Source organism: Hypomesus transpacificus, chromosome 9, assembly GCF_021917145.1.
Source record: "Hypomesus transpacificus isolate Combined female chromosome 9, fHypTra1, whole genome shotgun sequence".
Taxonomy (NCBI): Eukaryota; Metazoa; Chordata; class Actinopteri; order Osmeriformes; family Osmeridae; genus Hypomesus; species Hypomesus transpacificus.
This window is the reverse complement of record NC_061068.1, coordinates 7,671,565-7,696,234: the sequence shown is the minus strand read 5'-3', so window position 1 is coordinate 7,696,234 and position 24,670 is coordinate 7,671,565. Positions and strand designations below refer to the sequence as shown.

General features: G+C 42.8%; 3 protein-coding genes across 9 annotated transcripts; 1 reads left to right on the top strand and 2 right to left on the bottom strand.

Annotated features, from left to right (window-relative positions):
- Positions 1–989: 989 nt before the first annotated feature.
- Positions 990–5,287, bottom strand: gata1a (GATA binding protein 1a). 2 transcript variants are annotated; one of them, XM_047026667.1, is made up of 6 exons: positions 5,103–5,287; positions 3,493–3,725; positions 2,844–3,344; positions 2,555–2,700; positions 2,223–2,348; positions 990–2,087 (listed from the first exon to the last, which is right to left on the bottom strand). In XM_047026667.1, exons 2-6 carry the CDS (start codon positions 3,698–3,700, stop codon positions 1,800–1,802), a joined length of 1,269 nt encoding a protein of 422 aa, XP_046882623.1. In that variant the 5' UTR covers positions 3,701–3,725; positions 5,103–5,287; the 3' UTR covers positions 990–1,799. The 2 variants fall into 2 exon arrangements, with proteins under 2 accessions (XP_046882623.1, XP_046882624.1); XM_047026668.1 differs by having other exon boundaries at positions 1,894–2,079; positions 5,103–5,279.
- Positions 5,288–7,198: 1,911 nt separating this feature from the next.
- On the top strand, positions 7,199–9,662 carry si:dkey-13a21.4 (uncharacterized protein LOC494576 homolog). The gene is made up of 5 exons (XM_047024908.1): positions 7,199–7,546; positions 7,821–7,947; positions 8,170–8,388; positions 8,579–8,704; positions 9,092–9,662. Exons 1-5 carry the CDS (start codon positions 7,497–7,499, stop codon positions 9,179–9,181), a joined length of 612 nt encoding a protein of 203 aa, XP_046880864.1. The 5' UTR covers positions 7,199–7,496; the 3' UTR covers positions 9,182–9,662.
- A 695-nt stretch (positions 9,663–10,357) lies between these two features.
- Positions 10,358–24,257, bottom strand: hcfc1a (host cell factor C1a). 6 transcript variants are annotated; one of them, XM_047024902.1, is made up of 28 exons: positions 24,103–24,257; positions 22,352–22,552; positions 21,627–21,775; positions 21,223–21,383; positions 20,860–21,068; positions 20,657–20,741; positions 20,421–20,527; positions 19,582–19,761; positions 18,902–19,216; positions 18,388–18,536; positions 18,115–18,297; positions 17,781–18,005; positions 17,237–17,344; positions 16,916–17,129; positions 16,615–16,751; positions 15,173–15,311; positions 14,874–15,094; positions 14,215–14,782; positions 13,876–14,063; positions 13,634–13,741; positions 13,345–13,546; positions 12,639–12,932; positions 12,444–12,547; positions 12,204–12,338; positions 11,938–12,123; positions 11,516–11,813; positions 11,362–11,425; positions 10,358–11,270 (listed from the first exon to the last, which is right to left on the bottom strand). In XM_047024902.1, exons 2-28 carry the CDS (start codon positions 22,545–22,547, stop codon positions 11,228–11,230), a joined length of 4,968 nt encoding a protein of 1,655 aa, XP_046880858.1. In that variant the 5' UTR covers positions 22,548–22,552; positions 24,103–24,257; the 3' UTR covers positions 10,358–11,227. The 6 variants fall into 6 exon arrangements, with proteins under 6 accessions (XP_046880858.1, XP_046880859.1, XP_046880860.1 ...); XM_047024903.1 differs by having other exon boundaries at positions 10,358–11,267; XM_047024904.1 differs by having other exon boundaries at positions 18,974–19,216.
- Positions 24,258–24,670: the final 413 nt, after the last annotated feature.

The following is a 24,670-nucleotide window of genomic DNA, read 5'->3' as shown; positions in this document are numbered from 1 at the left end:
AAGTCCAAGTGCTCACCCCATGTCCTGGCCAGGGACAAAGAGAGGAGAGCGATCTTCTGCGTGTTTTTATATTGGTGTTTATTGCGGAAGAGATCCATATGAGCGTGAGGAGAACAATGCGAACTACACGTTCAAAAAGACTCAGGAGTTTGCTGCTCATCCAAGCAGCAAACAGATTGTTCCCCATTTGGGAATTCGAACCCAATACCTTCTTAATGTGAGGCAACAGTGCAAGGCACTGCACAACCGTACCACTAAAATAAGTGTTGGCATGTAGTTATACTCTATAAAGGTTTTACTGGATTGGTATACACAACGTGAAATAGCACGTTAGAAATAAACTGTACAGGCGATCGTAGTTGAAAAGAAATACGCTGTATGTACATACTGTGATTGTAAATAGGTAGAAAAATTGAAAAAACGTATCGGTTCCATTTTATGGATTTTACTTGAAGTGGTTAACAAGTAGATATACTACAATGTGTTTTGCACTGGTGTACGTGAGGAACATGATAACTATATCATATAAACACAACATTGTTTGGCAAATTTTCTTTTAGAAGATATGAATATCTACAGTGTCCATTTGGTGAATTAGTACCTGTGTGCAGTTCCATGACTGAAAGGATGTGTATGTCTTTTTGGCGGTAGGCGGGTAGTTTGGAGTCTGTGACTGCTATGATAAGTTATCAGTTGTCCAACAGCCACTGCACTGTTCAACTCCATAGTCCCACTCCCAAACCATTGACTAGAGGACAAAAAACTTAAGCTCAACTTGGTGAACAACTTGCTGGACATTTAACTGTTATCGTAGCCTTTGGAGATTTCACTATTGTTTTTAGATGGACAGTGTTGTTTTCACAAAGATATATGAAAATCTTTATTTGATCATCTCCGCACAGATTTTAGAGTGAAAAAAAATGAATTATGTTTCAGTATTGTAGCATTAAATCATCCCAAGTCATCTTACTAAGCATTTTTTTAATGATCTTTCAAATCACACAATGTACCTGAGAATTTAGTTTTACACATAATACACCATACAGGTTTCCATTGGAAATAATGCCTTTCATTTGCATGTGTGTGTGAGAGTGTGTGTGTAATGGGAGGGGAGGAGTGGGAGGGCTGAATGCAGTTGACTGTTGTTGACCCAGCCGAAGTGACACATAAATCTAATTTTAGAACAAGTACAGCATTTGAGTTGAATGCTTTGCCACTTTCCAAAATGGGAGATTTGCATGGCTTCTGTACCCAATACATTTCACTGTCAGATTCCCTACCGGTCTGTAGAGCCTTGAAAAAGACAGATTATACTTTGGTCGTCGAGAACACAATGCCACTATAGTGGAGCCAGTAATTGGAGCCTTTCACATGTGTTATTCTACAGAAACATTATTTACATAGTGAATGCCATTGCACCATTTTTTTGGACAATAATTGTCAAACGTACAATTATAGTTTGAAACAGAAATATATTTATAAAATGAATGTTACAGATCCGTGTTACATCACCCTTACCTATGATCACAGTAGAGCTGGAGAAAATCCAACAAGACTGTCATGAATGTATCAACTGTATGAAACTGAATTTAATTACTTACAAAATATTCAATAAAAGTGTGTCTCTTTTGATCTAGTAACATTTCCACACTTGTACATTGTCAACATCACACAAATACATTTTGAACTATACAAATATAAATAATTATTTGAAAGAAGTTACTATTTAAGGGATTTGTGTGGAAGTTTCTGCCTCTGAGTGAGGGTGTAGTTTATCATGGCCTGGGTCCCTGTTAGTATTAGACCAACGTTGGCACTATGCTAGTGTTGGGGTGGTGGGAGTAGGGAAAGGTGGCAGATGGATGCAGGGAAGAATGTGGGGGCATCAGGTGAGGGGTGTGACTATAAGCAAGCAAAGACCCCGGGCCCAGTGAGAAAGGCCCACCATGCTCATCCAGGTGAGAAGGCTGGGGGAAGTCAGAGTAACACTCCATCATGCAATTTTTCTTGCCTTTCTTGTTCTTGTTGGAAACTTTGCGATTCCGTGTCTGGATGCCATCTTTCTTCATGGTTAGGGGTCTGTTGACCTGTGCAGAAGGTAAACTTTCAGCCTTACAGCTCATGTCATACTTATGAAAGTGTTATTATCTTAGGGTATTAAGAGTTTTGAGGTTTTCTGTCCAGTCAGATATTGATATTCCAACTGACACTGATAGACTCACGCTGTGCAGTTTGAAGTAGAGTCCACAGGCATTGCAAACTGGCTCCCCGCTTGCATTGCGTCTCCACAGTGTCGTTGTACTGGTGTGACAGTTGGCACAAAGTGTCCCTGCTCGCTTGCTGACAATCTAAAACAGAGATACTTCAAAATATGTATATGGTTTTTGACACATCAAACTTATAACCTCTTATTTTTCTTGATTTAGTTGTGTATAATTTGTGTCGATTTTGTATTTGTAGTTTGTTTAGGAATATTTGAATTCAGTATCTATGCCCAACAAATGTACGCATTGATAGGAGACCATCCTATCCTACTTATCCTGTCATTTCATACCAGTCTTTTCTTGGGCCTGATAAGTGGTCGGTTCTGTCCATTCATCTTATGATAAAGTCCACAGGCATTACAAAGATAGTGTCCGGTCCCATCACGACGCCATAGGGGGGTTGCAGTAGCTCCACAGTTAACACACTCTCTAGCCTCTGCCCCAAGACACAAGCACACACAGTAATGGGTGATGACGTTTTTGATAAACAGTAAATTGGAGAAACATCATACTATAGATATAGAGTGGGTTGAGACAGACTGGTCATCATGGAGGTTTTGGTAGCATACACATGCTCACCTGGTGGAGACAGTCTCATCTTATTGCGCAGTTTTGGGGAGTAGGAAGAGGAACTCATCCATGCTCCTGGGGAGGAGTATAGAGCAGCTGTGCTGTAGTCCTGTGTAGAGGTCACATATGAGCTGTAGGGACCCAGCATGTGTGGATGGGAGTGGGGAGACGAGGGGTATGCACCCCCTGCAGCAGAAGTCAGATTTAGAAAACTGCCCCCACCACCTCCCATAGGGCTTAAACGCTCAGCCTTCATGGCCTCCTGAAGCCTGGGACTCTCCTTGGCCTCCCTCCCTGGAGAAGAGTATCCATCTCTGGAGGTGGTAAAAGAGGATGTGGCACTAGATGTGTAAAGAGAGGTTGGGTTGTGTGGATGCAAGGGAGTTTTAGTGAAAGGGTTGTTTGTCCAGGTGGGTGATGGGTTATAAGGAGAGTTTAGAGAGTGGTTGCCAGACCCATCCAGCCATTGGAGGTTACTTAGGAGAGAGGGTGAGGTATACACTTGACGAACTGTAAGAGAAAAGGACAAAAAAGGTACAAATTGAATTTCCTATATAATAACAACTACCTTCACAACAACAAAAATAAATAAAGATCACAAAAAAAATGAAACATGGATGAATGAACATATTTAATACAGAAAGGAAATCAAATGAACCTGAGCTGTGTCTATAGGCTGCTGGGGCTCTGCTGAGGTTAGGAGGTGAGAAGTAGGACAGACTGCTGTAGTCAGTGTCTGGGTTAGAGAAAAAGGATTCCCCTTCCTCTCCTGTCGGTAGCAGACCTGGCTCTGAGAGACTGGCCAGTGGATCCGAGCTGATCAAAGCAGGGGACACCCAGTGGGAAGGCTCAGTGGAATCCTCCATGTTGACGGGGCCAGATATGTGAAGTCTGGAACAAAGAAAAACAGAAGAAATCTACCCCTCTCAATATTAGGACATCAGATGCATCCGATGCATCAAATGATTTAAAAAAAAGTGCACAGACATATTAAGATGATTCACATGTTTTAGCTTCATGTCTCATGTTTCAGTTGTAAAATATTTTGACATTGAGGTTCATTTAAATGGCAATCTGAAGAACATCACAGTGCAGTTCTCTTTTTTGTATTGACCAGAAGACCCTGGGTACAAGACCAGTTACAGTAAAATATTGTTTTTGACTGGCAGATGTAGTTCTATTAGTATGGCTTCCTTTTTTGACAAACCCATGTAACTTCAAGATATCAAGGATACTTAACTGCAGGTATCTTTAAACTTCCTTTTCTAGGATCCTCATTTCACTGTTGCGGAAAGTCAACCCTAAAATTAAATATGCCTATTTCTGTACTAAACACAGTGTCCACTTGTTTGCTTACTATAAGTCTGTAACCTTAATTGGGCTTATTCTTTACTGAATGTAGAAATGAATTTAGTAAAAGCAGAGTGTGAGAAATGTTGAGTGAGCATTGTGTCACTGGGAAAAAACACAATGTTTGACAAATGTGTTAGCACCTATGAAAGAAGCAACAACAAATTTGCTATGGTCTTTCTGAGATTACTCAGGATCATAGTGTCATTACGATACAGATGTTTGTGTGTTACTTGAAAATCCTGAATAACTTATTCAAAACATTATACTCATAAAATAGTTGCCTCTGCTTGTCTATAGTTAGAGGAGACAACGTTAATTTTGCACCATTATCTTTATTCACTTGTGATAAGGATAGAGAGTAGGCTGATAGGGTCTGATAAAGTGTGAGCAAATCAGATAGACCACAATCTTATTGTATCCTCCATGACAGATATAAACCTATCACTAACTTGAATCTTATTTGGTTCATAGAAATGTATTGTAATCTAACAAAAGAAAAAATATAGTCAGATTTATTATTACAGAAAAATGACAAAGTATTTAATTATTTGGATCAGGCCAGTGTCTCAAACGATACCACCCATGTGAGTATTTCACTTAAGAAAATTCAATACATTTAATCAATCGCTTAAATATGACTTGTTCCATTCACTAATTTTAAGAGTTCTAGGGTCATCAAAACTATGCTATTCTTATATTAACTGTTCAGATGAACACTTCGTAAGTTTGTGTGTTAGCACCTGACACAACTCACTGCTACATGTCAAAGTAACAGACAAATAAATTATCTAAAACAATTCACAAACTTTATGGCCACATAATTCAAATGTACGCTGCATGTAGGTGATCATTCACTGATCCAGATCAACAATAGGTAGAGAAGCAGTGAAATAAGAAGCCAAATTCAACACATACCTGAGGTGAAGAGTGTATGTCAAAGAGGCTGGAGGTTCAATAGATGGTTCCAAGACAGGTAGAAGAGCAAGTGGTACAGTATATGTTTGATTGTGTAAATGTGGTGCAGGTTTATATCTGGAGATATTAACCGAGATCTAGTATCCTACAAACAACTGTCTGGGGTTAGGGTTAGGAGAAGGGCCGAGGGAGGGGTCGAGAACAACTTTAGAGTAGGACACACCTCCTGGTCTCCTGGCCATACCAAAAGATTAGTATTTTCTGGGTACGAGCAGCAATCAGTCCTTACATGAAACTGGCATAAAAGCTATACTCTCATTTTGAACTGACTAATCATGTAAAAGTTTTGAATCGTGGACCCATTTGCACATCCTCAACTTCTAATAAGTAAGACCCAAAAGTCTCAGTCTAAAGATGTAAAAGTTCCATTCAACTGTTTAACTTCTGATGCTCTTACCTACAAGCCATTCAACTAGCTCACATTGTCATTTTTGTCTGTTACAAAAAAATAAAGGTTAAGTCTATGGATCAGGGAGGCAGGAATTTAAACAAAGCAAATATGAAATGCAAAGACTGCATTGCTCTGTGGTTTCCATTCCAGCTTAGAATGGAGGACAGGAATGCAAATCCAGAGAGCTGTTGCAATCATGGATGGAGATAGGGTCTGGATACGGGGAGGCTTCAGACAGGACTCACTGTCACAGTCATTTGATAGTCAAAGCAGCCCCCAACTTTCCTCCTTCTTTGTCCATTTACTGTTTTCAGGGAAATGAGGAGAGTGTTGTGAAGAAGGGAATCATTTCAGTGCAAGGCAGGCTCTTTATTGCATCTTGCACCAGCATTATTGAACTGTACCTTTTAAATTGCACTGCTAAACTGTTGCATTTCTGTATCATAAACCTTTCTGATTACAATACAGCATCACAATTTCTTGTTGATTTTTGAACACGGTTGCCAAGAGATATCTAGTTTAGACAAGACAAAATCTGATATGTTTTTGTCAGTTTTACATTGAGGTAATTTTCTTCCAAGTTTTATTTTCTTCCGACACAATTAGTTTTAGAGGTAAATATAGAAAGCAGAGACAGCTGGGTTTGCGTGAGGAAAGCAGTGGTAAGAGATGTGTGTGGTGGCACTATGACAAAAAACTGCTCAGCCCTGATAAGAGGTTATCAAGATGGTAGAAGGAGGCCAGGAATTATAGGCCTTGCATGCCAAAGACATCTCTCACTGTATGTTTCTGTATGTGTTTCTGTCTGTGTTTCACACTCTGTGTTTCTGCCTCTGTCTGTGTTTCTGTCTGTTTCTCTCTCCCTCCTCCTCCTCCTCCTCTGCCCCTCTGTGCTTTTGTATTTGATTGAGAAGTAACTGAACTATTATATAGACACTGTCTACTGCAGTTTTGCTTTTTTGCTGTTTGAGCAACTGACATGAAAGTGTGGCATGTCAGTGGATGGTAGAGTCAGACCTCCAATTCCATAGAAACGGACTTCTGTGTAAGTGGTGGTCTTATCTCTACCACACAGAGCCATTCTCAGACACCAAATTCACCCGGGAGTTCTTTCTGTTTCTGTCTACAAACATACACATCCCCCACCCCCCACACTCATTCTTACATATTTTTTATCAGAATCAAATATTTGGACAGTTTTCAACAATGCAACATTTACAAAATATTAACATTGGTAAAATTGCCTCCCCCACTCTGACAAACTTTCAATGATTGCTAAAACAAACATTTCAATACAACACACACATACACATGTTGTTTTGCTTTTCTTGTGGAGACTCATAATTCAGTCCCATACTACATGTAGTTTTGTCTTACCTCTACCCTACCTATAGCCATAACCAACTCATACCCCCCAAGAAATAGCAAATTAACTTGAAATGTTTCTATGTTTTCAATTCTTGACAGGATTTCCGGTTCAACAACAAACACAAAACCTAAATACTTGATATTTTAAGAGTAACAGTCTTGATTTGAACACCTATTATTGAAATATCCATCTAATTGTATGTCTTTCTTTTTAGATTTGGTGATTTAAAAACTGATTTTTAAAGGGTGCTATCATTCAAGATACATGATTACCCCCTGGTGGTAAGGAGGATGCCATAATATTAAAAGGACCATAACAAGGTTGGAACGCTCTTGGGTCAGGTTGAAAGGTTCTCAAATGAATATGGACTACAACAGCAAGAAATCCAAACTGTCCGTGATTTTTATTGCCAAATTACAAGGCTGTTTTGTTATGATTTAGCGTTCGTAGCTTTCCACAAAAGATTTTGACTGTCGTGATTCTTTTAACTTGATGACATTGCATACATTGCGCACTCCACGAATTTGTGCCGTTTCCGTTCCTGTGAACAATCAGAAAGGGAAAAGTTTTAATCATGACGGAGTGGAAGTCTCCCTTGAAAGTAATACTTATCGGCAACTCTGGGTAAGTAAAACGCAAATACTTGCTATTCTGTCTTTTATTTGTCCGATTCAAATTCATTACTTTCACTTTCTAATTCATGCTTAATTATTTTCATGTTTGGGAAAAGGTTGATTTCCCATTATGTGCGTGTGTGTGTTTGTGTGTGTGTGTGTGTGTGTGTGTGTGTGGGGGGGGGGGGGGGTCCTGTATAGTGTGGGGAGTATCCTGTATCCTTTCTTATTTGTAACCACCTCTGTCTGTACATTTTATTTTACAATCGACGGTGTGTACAAAGGGTGGGAAAGTCCTCCTTCATGAACAGATACGTTAACCACCGCTTCACTAATATGTATCGAGCCACTATTGGGACTGACTTTCTCACCAAAGAGCTGAGCACCGGTGACTCCACAGTTGTTCTACAGGTAAACCCATATTGGTTGATCTGATTGTCTCCAATTTCCATACAAATTGAATTCAAAGTTAATCCCAGTCAGAAATCAATTCACTCAACCAATTTATGTTAATCAGAAAGGAATTAGATGATCACTGTTAAATCTAACGTGACATCATTTGTTGACCAGTGAAAGCCATTCAGTACCCATTGACCTGATAAAACATAACTTCATCATCTTACCCTCCATCAGATCTGGGACACTGCAGGCACAGAGAGGTTCCAGTCTCTAGGTACACCCTTGTACCGGGGGTCTCACTGCTGCATGCTAGTGTTTGATGTCACCTCCAGGACTACTTTCTCTGCACTGGAGGTGTGGAGGAAAGAGTTCTTAGTTCAGGGAGAGCCCCCTGACCCTGCCAATTTCCCATTCATTGTGCTCGGCAACAAGACTGACTTGGAAAATAGAGAGGTCAGTCATTGTTCTTATGTATCCTTCACCTGTCACATTTTCTACATTACTTTACGTGAGACAAGTGGATGACTAAGGGTTATGAGATTGCACCATATTAGCCATGTTATGTCATAAATCTGAATAGTTATTTGTTGACACTTGTGGATGTTAACCTGTTGAGCAGCTAACATATGGCCTTTCCCACCAGGTGTCAAGCAAGCAAGCATTGCAGTGGTGTGAAAAGATAGGGGCACTGTATTGTGAAGGAAGTGCTAAGGAGGACACTGATGTGGAACAGACATTTTTGAAAGCTGCAACAGCAGCACTACATCAGGTGAGTAAATAACTCCATTAGTTTGTGCTTGTAATGCATACAGTTGTCTCCAATAATTATTTGACAAAGTTAAACCCTTGTGCTGCCTTTGGGTCAAAAAGACCCATCGTTGTGCTGCGACAACTTTACTTCATACACAAATAAAAAGCATTTTCTTTTAACCTTTGCGCTTTAGGGGGTGGAGACAGCCTGACAGTTAAAAGAAAATGCTTCACTTTATTTTCGTATGAAGTAAAGTTGTCTCAACACGTGGGAGGGTCACAATGACCCGAAGATAACACAAGGGTTCAATTATGGTGTGCATAAGTAGCAGAATGACAATCCTTGTAAAACATTTGATGTTTAACATGTTTATTTTGATGATAAAAGATACATTACTCCCTACAGTACAAAAAACACACATTGGAAAATACAGGACATTTCCAGGTAACCTGCAAACAGTTGGAAGAAACTCGCAACGACAAGTGTCAGTGCTAGGACCAGCACCTGCCCCAGTGTGGGAGGGCCCCAGGGAGTCCTCGGCACTGCTGATGACCTACCTAGTAAGGGTGCAAAAGAAAAGTGACCCAATAAAGGTACTGTGGAAGAAAAGGACACATTTGTATACCACATGGAAAAGAACAAACTTTTTTTAATTTTCTTTTTTAAGATCCTTCAGCTTATGGTCTAACTTAAGGCATCACTACTAAAATACAGTTTTGCATGCATGTCTAGTTTTGTTCAACAGACACACTGACACATAAAATAATGAATGTTTATGAAATACGGTTTTTCATTCTAGAAATATCTGGAAAACAGACTGAAACCATAGTGTAAATACTACAATCTGGAGAAAGGCATTGAGTTCTCCCAGGTCTCCTTTTTTAGCGCCATCTGATGATATGCAGTCATGTCCTTTCTAAGATGTATTTTAAGTCATGAATTCTGAATACCTTATACTCAGGATTAATATACATACAGTATATTTAAGTGTTGTAATGGTTTCAATGACGGTAGAGTTCAGACATCTACAGCAAATCAGAGTATACATAATTGATCAGGGAGACGGTATATATTGATGTTTCTTTTATATAAGTCAAGACACAAAAGGCAATTGAGAGATGACCAACATGTAAAAACATTTTCTTACAGGTAATTATATAAAAAGGCCAAGATGTTCTTGTGTAATGAAATAACTAATTTACAAGTGAGACCAAACTCGACTATGCTTCTCATTTGCCCATGACATCCCATTGAAAGATTCTTTTCACCATAGATTTGCACACTTGTTCCGAAAGCTGTCAAATTACAGGACCATGAACTAATAGATTGAATTGTTACTCAGTCTACCTGAACTCTACAGGGAGAGCAATTCTACCAATATCATCTTTTATATACTAACATAACTTGAGGGTGCAGAGCAAGCCACTAATTCATGAGTCTAAAAAGAATAGACACTAATGATTGGGATACATTGCTTGAGGAATATAAGATGTTGATGTGATACCATTTTCATTATATTCCCATGTATCTAGGTTTGGCATACATTAAGTGACATAAGCATTGGAAGTTGTAGTAAACAAAAGTAAAGGTTTCTCTCCCTGGGTCTATTTAAAGTTCCCTTCAGTCCCATAGCCTCTGCATCCTAGTCAGAACAAATACAAAAAGTTGTTCTTTTTCATACTCTCCGATAAAACAACATACAACTGATTGAACCAAGATTTAAAATACAGTGGCTACCTCAACTCCGCCACCCCTCCTCCCACAAACACTTCAACTATGGGGTTGAACAATAGTGTAAAAAACAAAACAAAATGCACACTGACATACACATACACACAAGAAAAGCTTTAAAAATACAAAAATAAACTACACAAAGATCTTCAGCATTCCTGCTATTAGCATTGCCTGCCATTTTTGGGGAAGATTTTGCAAGATTTTTGTGTGCTGCAAGTCTCAGTCCTATCAAAGTCTGTCCTTTACAAAACTCCTCCTTCCTCATTCCTCTGTCCACTTCCAGGCATCTGCCATCAGTCCTCCTCTCAGGGTTAAAGCGCACAGTGATGACATTACCAGGAGTCCAGAATGATGTCTGTACAGATTGGTTTCTTGATGAAGCAAATTTCTTCGGAGGGGGGATTTGTCCCCTTTATTGAAGGACAAGTGCTTGATGTGTTTTCAATGTTGATTATTCCTCCTACCTTATCAACCTTCAGCTGTACATCCTCTCCTGTCTGTTATCATCCCCAAAAGATGTAAAAAACTAAACAATAGTATCAAAGCTCAGGCAGGCACCTAGCTCGCAAAGCCAAAATGATTTGGGAGGACAAAAGAAAAAGCTAGAATGTGCTTTTCATTTGTGTTACTTAAAAAATTGTATGAACTACAAAATGGAAATTTCTTGCAAAAACATGTCAGATTGATGCCGTGGGTTCTCTTTTGATTTGCCACTGTAGATGGTTGGACCTGGGTCAAAAGTTGGGGTGAATTCAGGATGAAGATGGAGGGAGCAAACAGCAGGTGGGGGGGTGATGTCTTGCTTTCTTACTGGTCCGTTCTTGCTTTCTTTTGACCAATCGCCTTACTGCTGGGGCAGACAGTTTTTTGTTTTAATGAGTGGTTAAAGAAGATCCCAACCAATTAGACGTTTGTAAAATACATGCAAAACCATAACTTACACATCAGGTGAAGATACCGGTCTTTTAGGGGCAGGTTTAGCTGAGGCGCCATCTTTGCTGGACTCTAAAACAGAAAACAATACATACATAAAAAAATAAAAAAAAGCATTAACAAAGTGAAAACACTTGTGTAGTTACAAGCAGGTGTGCTCACCTTGCAGCCATCTGACTTGTGTAGCAGGGCCGTAGCCCTTTTCATTGCGGGCCGCAATGCGGAAGATGATGGCTGGCTTGGTGGTGTAGTCAATGTGGGCATTGGAGAGGCTGGAGGACTGCACCAGGCAGGAAGGGTTTGGCCCACAGTACACGCGCATGAAGGCCAGCTGGGCAGGGGTGGAGGCCTTGGGCTCGGCTGTCTGGCTGCTCTGAATGGCCAGGTATACAGAGTACTCAATAATCTTCCCTGACGTCACAGAGGGAGGCTCCCAGGTCAGGTGGGCTCCATCTGGGCTCTGAGTAGGAAAATAAACAGTGGGTAAGCTACTGACCTCCATGAACAGTTCAAAGGGAACATCTTGAGTTATCGGTTCAATACAAGATGACAACGCTACAATCTGAGACTAGCGAGACCTTTACCTTGCTTATTTTGATGGCACACGGTGCCCCAGGGAAGCCTGGTAGGCAGGTCTTGAAAGCCGAGATCTCCGAGAAAGCTCCACGACCACAAGCGTTGATGCCAGCAACACGGAACTTGTAGGCTGTGCCAGACTGCAGCTCCATTTTCTTCATCTGAGTGTAGTCTGGCATGTTGCCCGAGTCATCCTACGATAAACAAACATGATTAGAGCCGTCCTGGTGTCACTCATGGCGACCACCCAGTCACAACACTGTGTAGGACTTACCTCTACTTGAGAGTCATCTCCTGGCATATAAAAGTGGGTGACCACCATGTTTGTCACCTTCACAATTCCAACATCGAACCACTGGTTCTCTTTTTTTACAAGGCTCTTCATAGGGACAGGTTGAGGGGTTTGTTTCTTTAAAGGACCAAAAGAGATATATATATATATATATATATTAGAACATGTTTTTTTCATGCCACAGGACAGTACTAAATTCTAAACATAAAGTAGTAAACTTACCCCGCCCTCAATGCCATTGGCCACCTCAGTTAATGCAGTAGCAGCTTGCAGCTTGGCTGGACTGGCCACAGTTGCCAGTGCAAACGTGCTCGAGGGAGCTAGAGCTGAGTTGTTGGGGAAACAACAGGTTAATCCAAAAGAGCCCAAAATACATCAAGAATAAATGTACATGAACTAATCACAAAACCCCCTTACTCTCAGAGGTGCGTGGCTGCAGTGAGGCCACAGCGCTGGTGACAGCTGCAGCAGCCATCTCATTGTGCCCGTTGCTCTCGGCGGCAGGATCATTGAGGCTGTCTGCTGGGGCCAGGCCCTCAGTGGGCAGGCTGGCCTGGGGGGCAGCTGCTTGCTGCTGGACTGCTGCCTGAGCCTGGGCCTGGGCCTCCTGGAGCTGCTGCTGCTGCTGCACCAGGGCGGCCAGCTCCTGCTGGGTCAGCACGATGGGGATGGTGGTGGACTGCTGGCCATCTGAGCCTGATTCCCCCTCGTCTGGGAGGAGAAGAACACACAATTGATTCCAGCATCTCCCAGAGGCACTCAGCCAAGTGGAACAAGTCTGTGGCGCTGCGAGTTACCCCGTGTCATCTCGAGGACACCTGCTAAGACATCTTTCTATATGATGATATAGTTGAAAACAGATACAAGATGCCAAGCCAAAAGTCATTTGCTGAAATTGCCCTACCCAATCTGTAGAACAGTTATTCATTTTTACTGTTAACATAAAAATACTGATTTGAATAATTCCATTGTCTTGTCTGGTTCGTTTTTAGTAAAATGTGATTCTTTTTCTTGCCATTTTGTCCAGCGCTAGTAGGACGATAACAACACATTTTGTAAAGGTCATCTTGACCTTCCTGCACTCCTGTATCAGCAGATTGCCTGGAGCTAAAAAGGGACTCACTCATGACAGCATGCTGTGCAGCCTGGAGGACAGCCTGGATGGCCAGCGCCTGGGCCTCCTCCGTGGCAGCAGCCTGGGCCGCTGCCTCAGCCGCTGCAGTGACGGCCAGCTCCTCAGCGGACAGCCCCGTCACCATGAGGGTGGCGCCCTGGCCCTCTGACATCAGCTCTGGAGGCAGACCCACGGCTGCATCTGCTCCCATCTGGAGGAAAACACACCAATCAAACCCACTGCAAGAAAGATTATGATATGATGATGGTGTTCTTGGAATAATTGGTGGAGTCCGTGCCTCTGAGTGCATGCCCCCCTCCTCCATGGGCACAGCTGCCGCCGATGCAGCATCCTCGGTCTGCATGGGCTCTTCTGTGGAGGCCGCTGCACTGATGGATGAAATAGACTGGACAGACAGGGACAGAGTTGACGATTTGCATTCTTCTTCAACCAGCTGCTGACGAACTGGTTTGAAAATAAAACAGGTGGTGTAGACTAGTAGAGTAGACCATTAGGCAGTGGGTCTACTGGTGCTCTTACAGGTATTGAGGGTCCAGGGGCTGGGGTGGATTGGGTCACTGTGGTGATGGCCCGGCCCTGGGTGGTGGTGGTGGTGGCTGCGCTGGTAGCTGATGCTGTGGTAGAGGGGACCTCTGCGCTGGTAGCTGATGCTGTGGAGGGGACCTCTGTGTTGGTGGCACTTCCAGCTCCTTCGTCACTCTGCTGGGCTGTGGGGGTCAGCAGAGACAACGGTAGGGTAATACAGATTTAAGGTAACAAGCTACAAAGCAAACTCAATCGGAGGAGGAATTACGCTAATCAATTCTAACCAAATGTTCCATGTGCTCTCTGACTAAGGGGAATATTTTGGTGCTATACCTGTGCCCTCGCCAGGCTCCATGTTGCAAGAGGCAGTGGTGGCCGTATTTGTGGTGCCTGTCTCGTGGGTTTCACAGGGAGGGTTGGAGCACACCCTTTGCACTGATCCTGTTCCTGTGGTGGTCTCATTGCCACCCATGCTGGATGTGGCTGTCGAAGAGGTGTTGGTGGTCCCCGTTTCGTGGGTCTCGCATGGCGGGTTGGAACACACTCTCTGCACAGTGCCAGTCTGCCCAGTACCCATACTAGACGAGGCCTGAGTAGAAGTGTTGGTGGTGCCAGTCTCATGTGTCTCACAGGGGGGGTTGGAGCAGACCCTCTGCACCCCGCCCATGTTTGAGGAGGCTGTTGTAGCAGTGTTGGTGGTGCCTGTCTCGTGGGTCTCACAAGGGGGGTTGGAGCAGACCAGGGTGACAGTGCCAGTACCATCCCCAGATCCAGCCTCTGTGGAGCTGGGCTGCTCCGAGGTAGGCGAGGCCAGGATGGACACAGGGAGGTCCTGCACTGGCTGGGCCTCTACCCCACTGGGGGTGGTAATGAGAGTCACCTGGGTGGGCTGGGGTACAGACTGGGAGACACAGGAGGAGAGAAACATGAAAGGTTATCCAACATCTAAAAACACAGTACTTCCAAGAAAAGACAAGTAGAATAGAGAGTACCTGCATGGTGATAGTGGATGAGGGCAGAGAGGAAGCTGTGGTCAGGCTTGTCTGAGCAGCTGACACAGTGATGGCAGTGGGGTTAATGACCTGGCTGGACAAAGTGGCAATGGTGCCCAATGTGGTGATTGGAGTGGCCAGGGAGGCATTGGCACTGGCAACACTGCCCCCTGCCAGGCTGGTGGAGACAGTGCCTGTCACGGTCCCCAGAGTTGTGACACCTGGAAAAGGGGTCATGTCAGTTATTTTCCTACTAGAGGTAAAATGACAGTTAATCTGGACTGACACGACACCCTTACCGGTAGTTCCCTTGACGACCAGCGTAGTGACAGTGGGCTTGACGGCAGACACGGTACCAGGGGTGACCACTCTGACTCCTCCCATCGGCACAGTGCGCAAGATGGTGCCAGGTTGGCCTGGAGCGCCTTTCAGAACCACCTAGAAAGACGTGGATGTCCAGGATGATATTCCAGGAGGCACTGAGGAGTTCTTTTTCAATGATTCTGATTCAAGTAAAGAATCTCAAAAGGGTCAAGTAACAACTGTGTTGTTGTAGTAACTATATGATCTTTTCTACAGGTGACTGAAGACAATAATACTGTAATGGTCCAGGTTACAAAGTGCCTCAGTGACTCGTGTTTGCATCTCAATGTGAAAAAAAACTGTCTGCATGTTCTTCACAAAGAGGGCAACAGATGCTACTGAGCCAGATGTCCATGTGTCAGGGGAGAAGCTCCTGGTAGCATCACATTTTAAGTACCTTGGCATCATACTGGATTCCAACCTTTCTTTTAAAAAGCAGGTGAAAAAGGTCATTCAAATAACCAAATTCAACCTAGCTAATTTCCGATTTATACGGAATTGTTTAACTACAGAGGTAGCAAAACTGACTGACAACAAAAAAAAAAAGATTAAATGTAAAACTGTACTTCAAATCTATGATACTCCCTCACTTAACATACTGCTTGACTAGATGGGCCCAAGCTTGCTGTACAACATTAAAACCTATTCAGTCTGTCTACAACCAGGCTTTTAAAGTGCTTGACAGAAAGCCTAACAGCCATCACCACTGTCACATCATCAGAAAGCATGATGGGAAGATCTTGTGCAATACACCGACGCATGCCTTGTATTCAAGATCCCCCATGGCCTGGCTCCCCCTCCACTCAGTACTTTTGTCAAACAAAAAACAAAAACATTTGGCAGCCGAACCACAAGGTCTGCCATGAGAGGCGACTGTATAGTTCCCTTAAGGAAAAGCACTTTTGGTAAATCCGCTTTCTCTGTGAGAGCTTCAAATGTCTGGAATACACTGCCATCAGACACACATAACTGCACCAACTATCACACTTTTACCAAAAACATGAAGACATGGCTAAAGGTCAACCAGATTTGTAAACATAATCCCAGCTATGTATTGTGGCTTTCCATGTTGTTTGTGGCTTGTAAGGTGTGGAAACACTTTGTTTATTTTATGGATTTTGTCTGGTTGCTTATTGCTCTCTGTATGCTGTGTCTTGCTTGTCCTATGTTGCCCTGCGTGTGTTCATTGTTCAATGATTGTATTGTAACTGTTTTTAATAACTTGCCCAGGGACTGCGGTTGAAAATTAGCCAGCTGGCTGAAACCGGCACTTTTACTTAAAACGTTGATTAATGTGCACTGTCCCAGTAAAAATAAACTAAATACAAATACAAGTGTCACTGAAGTTAAACAAAACAGTCCAAAATGGATGAGGTACCTGAGTCAGTCCCTGCTGGCCGACTGCAGATCCCAGCTTGGGCATGGCCGTTATGATTTTGCCAGCAGTGCCAGTGGTCATCATCTTGGTGGTGAGGATGGTGATGGGCGTTTTCATTCCTGCACTGCTCGTCACACCTGTAAGTCAGGAAAGCCACAAGTCAACAGGCTACGGTTATGCTGATGTTGTCTGGTTTTATCTTTATTAACAAAATAAATCATCCAGTGCCCAGTCAACACAACTGCCAGCTAAGGCCACTCCCATCCCAATTGCTATTGAACTGTTTGTGTGCATCTCTAACCTGTGGCTCCAGGCTGGCTCATGATAGCCGACATGGGGATGGTCTTGATGATTGTGGTGCCCTGCTTGGTTGTGGTTGGTGACATGCCACTGATGTTCAGAATGGTTGGTTTATTCCCTGTGCCTGCCTGGGAGGTGGTGATGATGGTGGTGGGCTTGCCATCTGCTGAGGTCACCAGCTTCAGGATGGTGCCAGCTGGGAGAGGACCCTTTGTCTGGTAAAGGACATGGTGGATCATGAAAAGGATCACGCAAAAGACGTCTGATTCCTGTCTATGGAGTTAAGCCACCTCCTTTTCCGGCACTCATGCAGATAGCTGACCTGTATGATTTGTGTGAGAGGGTTAGTGGAAACCTGGCCTGTAACAGCTGATGTCTGCACTGGCTTGGTTTGCACCACAGACATCATCTTGCCAAGGTTGGAGATCTGCTGACATAGGAGAGAGACTCAAGTTTATGAGTCACCAGAAAACACAGTAGTGGAGGTTTAGGAGTTGGGACTTCAGCTTGTCAAGGTGACAGGTAAAGCTGAGGCTCTCCACGAGTCCAAACCTAACTGATCCTAACGTCATGGAGACCTATGAACACATGCTGTTCATTATCTTACGGTCACAAGGACCATTTTGACCACCACTGTGATTCAGCACTTCTAATCAAGAGGTTCTGGCATGGAGCATGTCATACGAGTCCTATGACAGGCAAGATAAAGTTCCACCAACTCAAAGTGTAAAACAAGATTTGATACAGTTCCCAGAATTCCTTGCATGCATATCAACAGACTCGAAGGAACAACAACTTGAAGCATTCATCCCCCACAGCATTCCTCACTCAGTGGCAACAACTTTCCTCCAGGGTTAGTATCTTACCAGTGTCCCGCTGCTTCCCATGGTCAGGGGGCTCTTGACCAGGGTGATGGTCTTGGTGACTCCTCCCACCACTGTAGTGACCACCTGAGCCTGCTGGGCCACAGTGACGGTGCCAGACTTGTGCACAGTGATGATGGGTCGTGTGGATGTGTTGGGAGACGACACACTGGACGTGCCCACCTGTGCTGCAGCAGTCTTCAGCATACGGGTGGCTGGGTTACTCACCTGGAGCCAGAAAACAACATTTAACACACTTAAAATGAGTATTTACACACACACACGTATCTATATCTCAGTGTTTCCCCTCACAATGTTCTTTTGGGATAACTCGTACCATGACTGGAGATGCCATTTTGACTGTGGTTGAGCCAGGAGAGACTGCCACTGATTTGACAATAGTGGCACCTGCTGGTAGGCCGAGCATGGTGCCTGGTGATGAGGGTGGGATCTTCTGTGTGGCTGCTGCAGCTGCAGCTAACGCTGCCATGCCACTCATCTGAGGGCTGCTGCCAATTGGCTAGAAAAAAATATGTTTTACTTCAACATTCTGCATAGGTGTAAGGCGTTAAATGATAAACCAGAATAAAAATGTAAATGCTGTTCATACCGCTCCTTGGGTGGTTTGGGCAGGCATAACCATGCGAACTCCTGCAGGAAGTGATGTCACAGTGACAGGCGATTTACCAACCTGATTTGGGCGCACAGTGACAATAGATGCCCCAGTGCAAGACTGAGGAGCTGCAACCTTCAAGATGGCTGTGTAATAAAAAATACAAAAGCAAATTATTAGGAATTGCACACCATCTACACAGTTACATTTGTTTTAACTAAAGGTCAAAAGGAGCAAAACAGAAATTCCAATTATTAACGGCTATGGAAGCAGGCAGATGGCTCCCTGACATGTTGATGAGAAGGAAGGCTCTGGGCAGAGGGAGTGATACCTGCGTGTGCAAGTCTCTGGGCAGAGGGAGTGATACATGCGTGTGCAAGGCTCTGGGCAGAGGGAGTGATACCTGCGTGTGGAAGGCTCTGGGCAGAGGGAGTGATACCTGCGTGTGGAAGGCTCTGGGCAGACAGAGTGATACCTGCGTGTGGAAGGCTCTGGGCAGAGGGAGTGATACCTGCGTGTGGAAGGCTCTGGGCAGAGGGAGTGATACCTGCGTGTGGAAGGCTCTGGGCAGAGGGAGTGATACCTGCGTGTGGAAGGCTCTGGGCAGACGGCGCAGCAGCGGCCGGGGCTGGACTCCTGGGAGAGCTCCCTGGCAGGGACGGGGTGGCGCTCAGAGCTGGTGACGTTGCAGCTGGAGCAGACGGGATGTCATACTTCTGGAGCTGCAGCAGGTAGGTGTCTGCTGTGGATAGTGCTCCCCAGCTGACCTCCAGAGAGTTGGTGTTGGCACGAACAAGCTGCACCCTCGCTGGAGCGTGTGGCCTCTCTGGAAACACGACACGCATGATGATACAATCGTCAATTATCATCTGCCTGGTACTCCATACAAAATGACTAGGAACGTAAACCTCAATAAGAGTGATACACAGGGAAACTTTTTAAAATGTAGGTTGTGTCCAAACGATTGGATCCAAGACTTGCATTGTTTTTTCAGAAATGTAGTTGCTTTCTTTTTACCAAATTACAATGAATACACATATCCTTAGATTTATGATCTAACATGCGTAATTCCATTCAATTCCTCATCTGAAATGAACTGCCACATCTTTATGAATAGACATTTTGTTGTACCTCCACAACAGTAGAAAATATTGGTTTCACTTTTGGAATGGTAATTTAGAACTTTCTCACCTGTCTCAAGGTACCAGAGGTCTTTGCAGCAAACTTGGTTGTTCCAAGCTTTCCGGTAACCATCTCGTCCACTCCAAACGTACAACCTGGAGTTAATAGCCACAGAGCAATGTCCTGCGCGGGCCCGAGGGATGTTGTCCTCCAGAGTATCCATCACAACTGTTTCCCAATACATGGAGTCTATAGAGATATGAAAGAAAAGTCAATACAATCTGGAATACACCGTCACAATACTGATGATCGTTTAGAGACTCAAGCTGTATCTGAATATACTCCCTACCCCATAGCAGTTAATTGATGTTAAGCCAATTTTATTTGAATGTCTTCCAACAGTGGAATTTACACACCGTCTTTATGCAAAATTTATGATTTTGACAAATCATTGGCAAACTTGGTTTACAAGTAGTTTCAACTAACTGTTTAACTGTTCAAAAAACAAGTTAGCATCAATCTTTCCTCTTTTGCAAAAGTGCTACCTGAACGATACAAAATAACACTTCCCTAAAGGGCACAACATAAGTTCTAGGTTATTTAAAGGATGTGAAAGCTGACATGTAACTTGTTTATACAACACCATGCAGTCTTATCAGTTGCAAAATAACAAAACTGTATCCGAAAGTTATTCATTACTTCATTCACTTTCACCCAATGCAGGCCCTACTGGTACAAATATAGGGAATGAGTGAAGGAGGAGTCGGATTCAAAACACAGCTTAAGTGTCTAGTCTTTGGATGCCACAGCAACATTTATGAACTGTGGCTCAGACTTCACACAGACATGAATGAGCAATTCAAACTAATGTAATGTCATTATTCTGAACCAATGTTCAAAAGACAAACCAAGATTCAGGCAGGCCAGTGTGTTTGTGCACTTCCATTCCTTCTCATGTGTTGCCACCTTGACATCATCCATAACCAGTGGAACCCATCCCCCAAACACATACATCCTATGAAACAGAAGGAAATCAGTAGCAAGCAACCCAGGGAGTTACTGAGTAACTTTCAACTGTCAACACTATAACGTCAATGCTGTGATGATGGAATTGCTGTAAGATCAATATCAAGTAGCATCTCACTTGTTTGTAATGGTAGTGGCAGAATGGAGACTCCTGGGCAGTGGGGATGTCCCATTCACTGATGGTTTGGTCCAGGTCAGGGACTCTACAAATGAAAGATAAGAAAATGATGATAGATGATTGGAAAGACTACTTTTCCGTTCGTGTCAGACATAGACCTGAACTTGTGTTCAGTGAACTGACTGAAACAGTGTAAAATGTACCAATGTCAAGGCTCCATAAATCCCCTAGGCGACAGCCACTCATCCCTCCATAGATGATAAGGCGAGATTTCTTGCTGGTTTTCTCCGTGTACACCACGGCAGTGTGGCTCTCCCGAGGAGGCGGCAGGATGCCGTATGTGATGGGGATGTCCCAGCCCACCACACTGGAGCCAGCACGAAGCTCCAACGTGTACAGATCATTCAGGTATCTGGAAAATACAACACTTCAACTTTAGGACATACTCTATTCCTTTATGTGCACAAAATCATCAGGACTCATGAATGGAAACATGTGTATACTTGTAAAGCACCTATAAAAATATGACGGTACGTTAATAAAGCCTCATTCCACAAACAACGTACCTGGGAATGTTATTTTTGGGGTCCTCGCTATCATTTGCCAGTCCACCAAATAGGTAGCATTTGTTCCCAACCAGGGAAAAACTGTGGCCAAGTCTAGGACAAGGTGGGGGACCATTTTTGGGGGCCTTGGGTTTCAACTTTTTCCATTCCCATCGACTGGCCTAAATGAGAATAGTAAATAGTATGATGTATCCCAAGAAATATATCATACTGGGCAATGATAAGTCTGACATAATAATATTCTTGAAGCCAACTAGCACAAACTTTAATCCTAAAATGATAAATGTCAGTTTCATAGGTACTGCTTCCCACATCAAACAGTGTTTATACCAGATAAAAATCAAGAGGATACCAATCAATATGTCCTAATCAGAAATTGAATTACCAGCAAAAAAGTGAATTACCTGTAACTCAAAGAGATCATTGCTGTACTTTCCATACTCCACCATTCCGCCAAAAACCAACAGTCTGGTGCCATCACAAACAAATCCGTATGCGGCACAGCCTGGGGGAATGTCACCCCGAACTGCAGGGATGAACCACTGGTTTGTTGCTAGAACAAAAACAGAATGGAGTAGTTTTAAGTTTTCCACTGTTTAAATCAACGTATACTGCTTTTTCAAAACAAAAGCAAAAAGTGATCAATGGAAATCTATTTCGGGGGTCGCTTCTGATTGGCTGGTAGGTGGCATTTAACTCTGTATAACTCGTCACACCACCTTAGCAGAAAACTTGTATATTGTGGGACAAGCTATCACATACTTCTCAGCGTGGGAAATACAAGGTGTTGCGTGAGAAATGGTTGCAATGCGTGAGACTTGAGAGCCCTGCATTAAGTTGCATTCGCGCCAGTAGCGAGACTGATTCTGGCGCGCCTGTCTGATACTGATTAACAACACCATAAATCTTCCATTTTCTTTTAGCGCGCCATTTTTTAACCGCACGTTTACTTGTAAGTCCACTAGAGGACGCCAATTTCAAATTTACAAGCATTTCCTTCCATCTCAATTGTAACAAACTGTAAAATAACGTATCCCTTCCAAAGTGTACGTTTCTATAGGTACAAATTATTATAACTACATATTTAAAATGTGAAAATTTATATTTAAGTTTATAAATAAGATCTTACCTGTATTATACACGTGTAATTCGTCAACGATTCCCTCGTTCCCTCCTCCAAACACAACCATCAATTCCTTTATTGCAACGGCTCTGTGTCCATGTCTGGGACGAGGGACAGGACCAGACCATCCAAGAACTCGCTTCCATCGAGGTTGCAAAACGGCACCAGTGGTCCCAGAAACAATGGAACCGGAAGAAGACATAACCTCTGAAAAAAGAATTCACAAACACAAAACAAAGTTATTTTTTTCAAACTATAACTTAGGCATGCCGGCTTTGTGGTTTAACTGTTTGCTGGCTACCTAGTTTCTGAGATGATTGAGCACCATCGCAATCTACACGTGCAAGTGATTATTCGATGTTACAAGAGCAGGGCACGTGTAAAATGGTCCATTTATTATTGAAGAATTAGAAATAACAACACATTTAAGACAGTGTAAATGCACCATTTCATTGCTTGGGGTGGAAAACAGTCAAGAAAAGTCAATAGGTCAAATTAGTACACATTCCCGAATTAGACTTAATATTTTAATCGAACGATACAATCCAAGTTTTGCAAATGAAGCATACAGTCCATATTGTTAATTGTTTGTTGCACCCATTGATTTCCACCATCTTGTAACTAAACAAACCTCCGCTTGGGTAAAAAAAAAATGGCGATAAAACAAATAGGTCCATTCGTTTTCATATCTACAAGTGAACACGCTTCATAATAAACCAGGGGGTGGGGGGGGGGGGGGTATTTAAAAACAAAATAGTGTTTTCATCGTAGACTCTCATGGATACATAAGTTGGTTAATTGAAATGAATTGGTGGTTGGGATATTGGCAACACCTGATATACCCCTTGGGACCAAAACAGTGGCTAGCTGAACTCATAACTGGACACATTTTGTCATCACTACTAGGGATCTGGTGCACCGTGAGGCGGCCCAGTATGTAAAACAAATTAACGACAGATAAAAAACGGCGTTGACCAGGCTAAAACACGTCAAAATGATAAAATGTAATTGTGACAACATGACATGAAAAGAAAAGTTAGTACAATAAAACGAGACCTTTCTTAAAAATATATTATAATGTACATATTTCTTTGGAAGTCGCCTTATTGTAACATACTGCAAGGCTAGCTAGCTATAGGCTAATATTTGTAGCTACCGCTATAGTTAACGCTAGTCGATTTGCTCTACTAGTCCTGCTAATCAGATGCATTCTATTGAAACGTTGAACTTACACTTGCTAATAATTTAATAGCAATGCAAACATAACTTAATTTAAGTGACGTACTCATAACTTTACTGAACTAAAGCGAGCTATGTAGCTCGCGTTAGCTTGCTAACTCTGTTAGCAGTCAACACGAACTTGCTTAGCCAGAAGCTTGGTTATTGGGCTAGCCAGCTAAAACGGCGCTGATTTAGCTTCTAGCTAACTACAACTAGCAACACGAATAACGTTAAAGCTAGCTACGTAGCTTCTAGCTACGTGCCAAGCACCATCTTCATGCAAGTACAGTATTTACGATAACAATACATTTCACAAAATATTGTAACTTGCAAAAAAAAGACACATTTATAAAGGCCACAATTGTATTTCATATCATAGATTAAGAATGTTGTTATTTTCATGCTGTCTCTGGAAGCAGCCATCTTTTAGAAAATCGGCCTACGTTTAAGCTCCATCAAGAAAAATGGCCGAGCGGTTTGCCACAACAAAACATTAATATTTGCTGGTTTTCAAACCACAGTGCCATTTTACTTACTTCTTTAGATACACGATTTCTAATGAGATGCGCTGAGGGTCTTATCTTAAAGCAGTAGCCCAAGTTCATTCAATTTTTGAAGAAGTATTCCCTCTCATGCCTGCCTGGAAGCTGCCATCTTCTTGACAACCAAGAGGGAGGAATAGAGAAGTAATTTGGCGTCACCCAAAAGAAGTATGGCGATTGGCATGAAGCCGCTATTTTTTAATTCACCTCACCGTCAGTACAACATTTTTCTTTAAGGCTGTATTGGTTTTGAGATAAAATTCAGCGTAAGTGGGCATTACAATTACGGGATTCTAAACAGTAACTTGAGATTGATATGAGCTATAACGCTTGTAGGAGAGTATATTGTCCCTTACTAAAGATGGCGACACATGCAACAAAAAAAATCAAGCAAAACGAATCGATTTGTATTTCAGCATTTGTATTGTTACATTGGAAGTATGTGTAATGCTAATATAATATAATTGAATTAATCAATCAAAAACAAGATGAGAAATCAATAATCTGCGGGGACACTTTAGTCGACTTTGTTCTAACAATAAGACCCCACTCAACTACCCAA

Coding starts and splice junctions, on each gene's coding strand:
- gata1a (XM_047026667.1), bottom strand. CDS start 3,700: ATGGAGGATTCCACTGAGCCTTCCCACTGGGTGTCCCCTGCTTTGATC. Junction 2,701..2,843: donor GATGAGACTGTCTCCACCAG/GTGAGCATGTGT, acceptor GTCTTGGGGCAG/AGGCTAGAGAGTGTGTTAAC. Junction 2,349..2,554: donor TCAGGCCCAAGAAAAGACTG/GTATGAAATGAC, acceptor TCTCTGTTTTAG/ATTGTCAGCAAGCGAGCAGG.
- si:dkey-13a21.4 (XM_047024908.1), top strand. CDS start 7,497: ATGACGGAGTGGAAGTCTCCCTTGAAAGTAATACTTATCGGCAACTCT. Junction 8,389..8,578: donor CTGACTTGGAAAATAGAGAG/GTCAGTCATTGT, acceptor CTTTCCCACCAG/GTGTCAAGCAAGCAAGCATT. Junction 8,705..9,091: donor CAACAGCAGCACTACATCAG/GTGAGTAAATAA, acceptor TACTCCCTACAG/TACAAAAAACACACATTGGA.
- hcfc1a (XM_047024902.1), bottom strand. CDS start 22,547: ATGTCTTCTTCCGGTTCCATTGTTTCTGGGACCACTGGTGCCGTTTTG. Junction 21,776..22,351: donor ATTACACGTGTATAATACAG/GTAAGATCTTAT, acceptor TTTTTGTTCTAG/CAACAAACCAGTGGTTCATC. Junction 14,783..14,873: donor CATCCACTATCACCATGCAG/GTACTCTCTATT, acceptor TGTGTCTCCCAG/TCTGTACCCCAGCCCACCCA.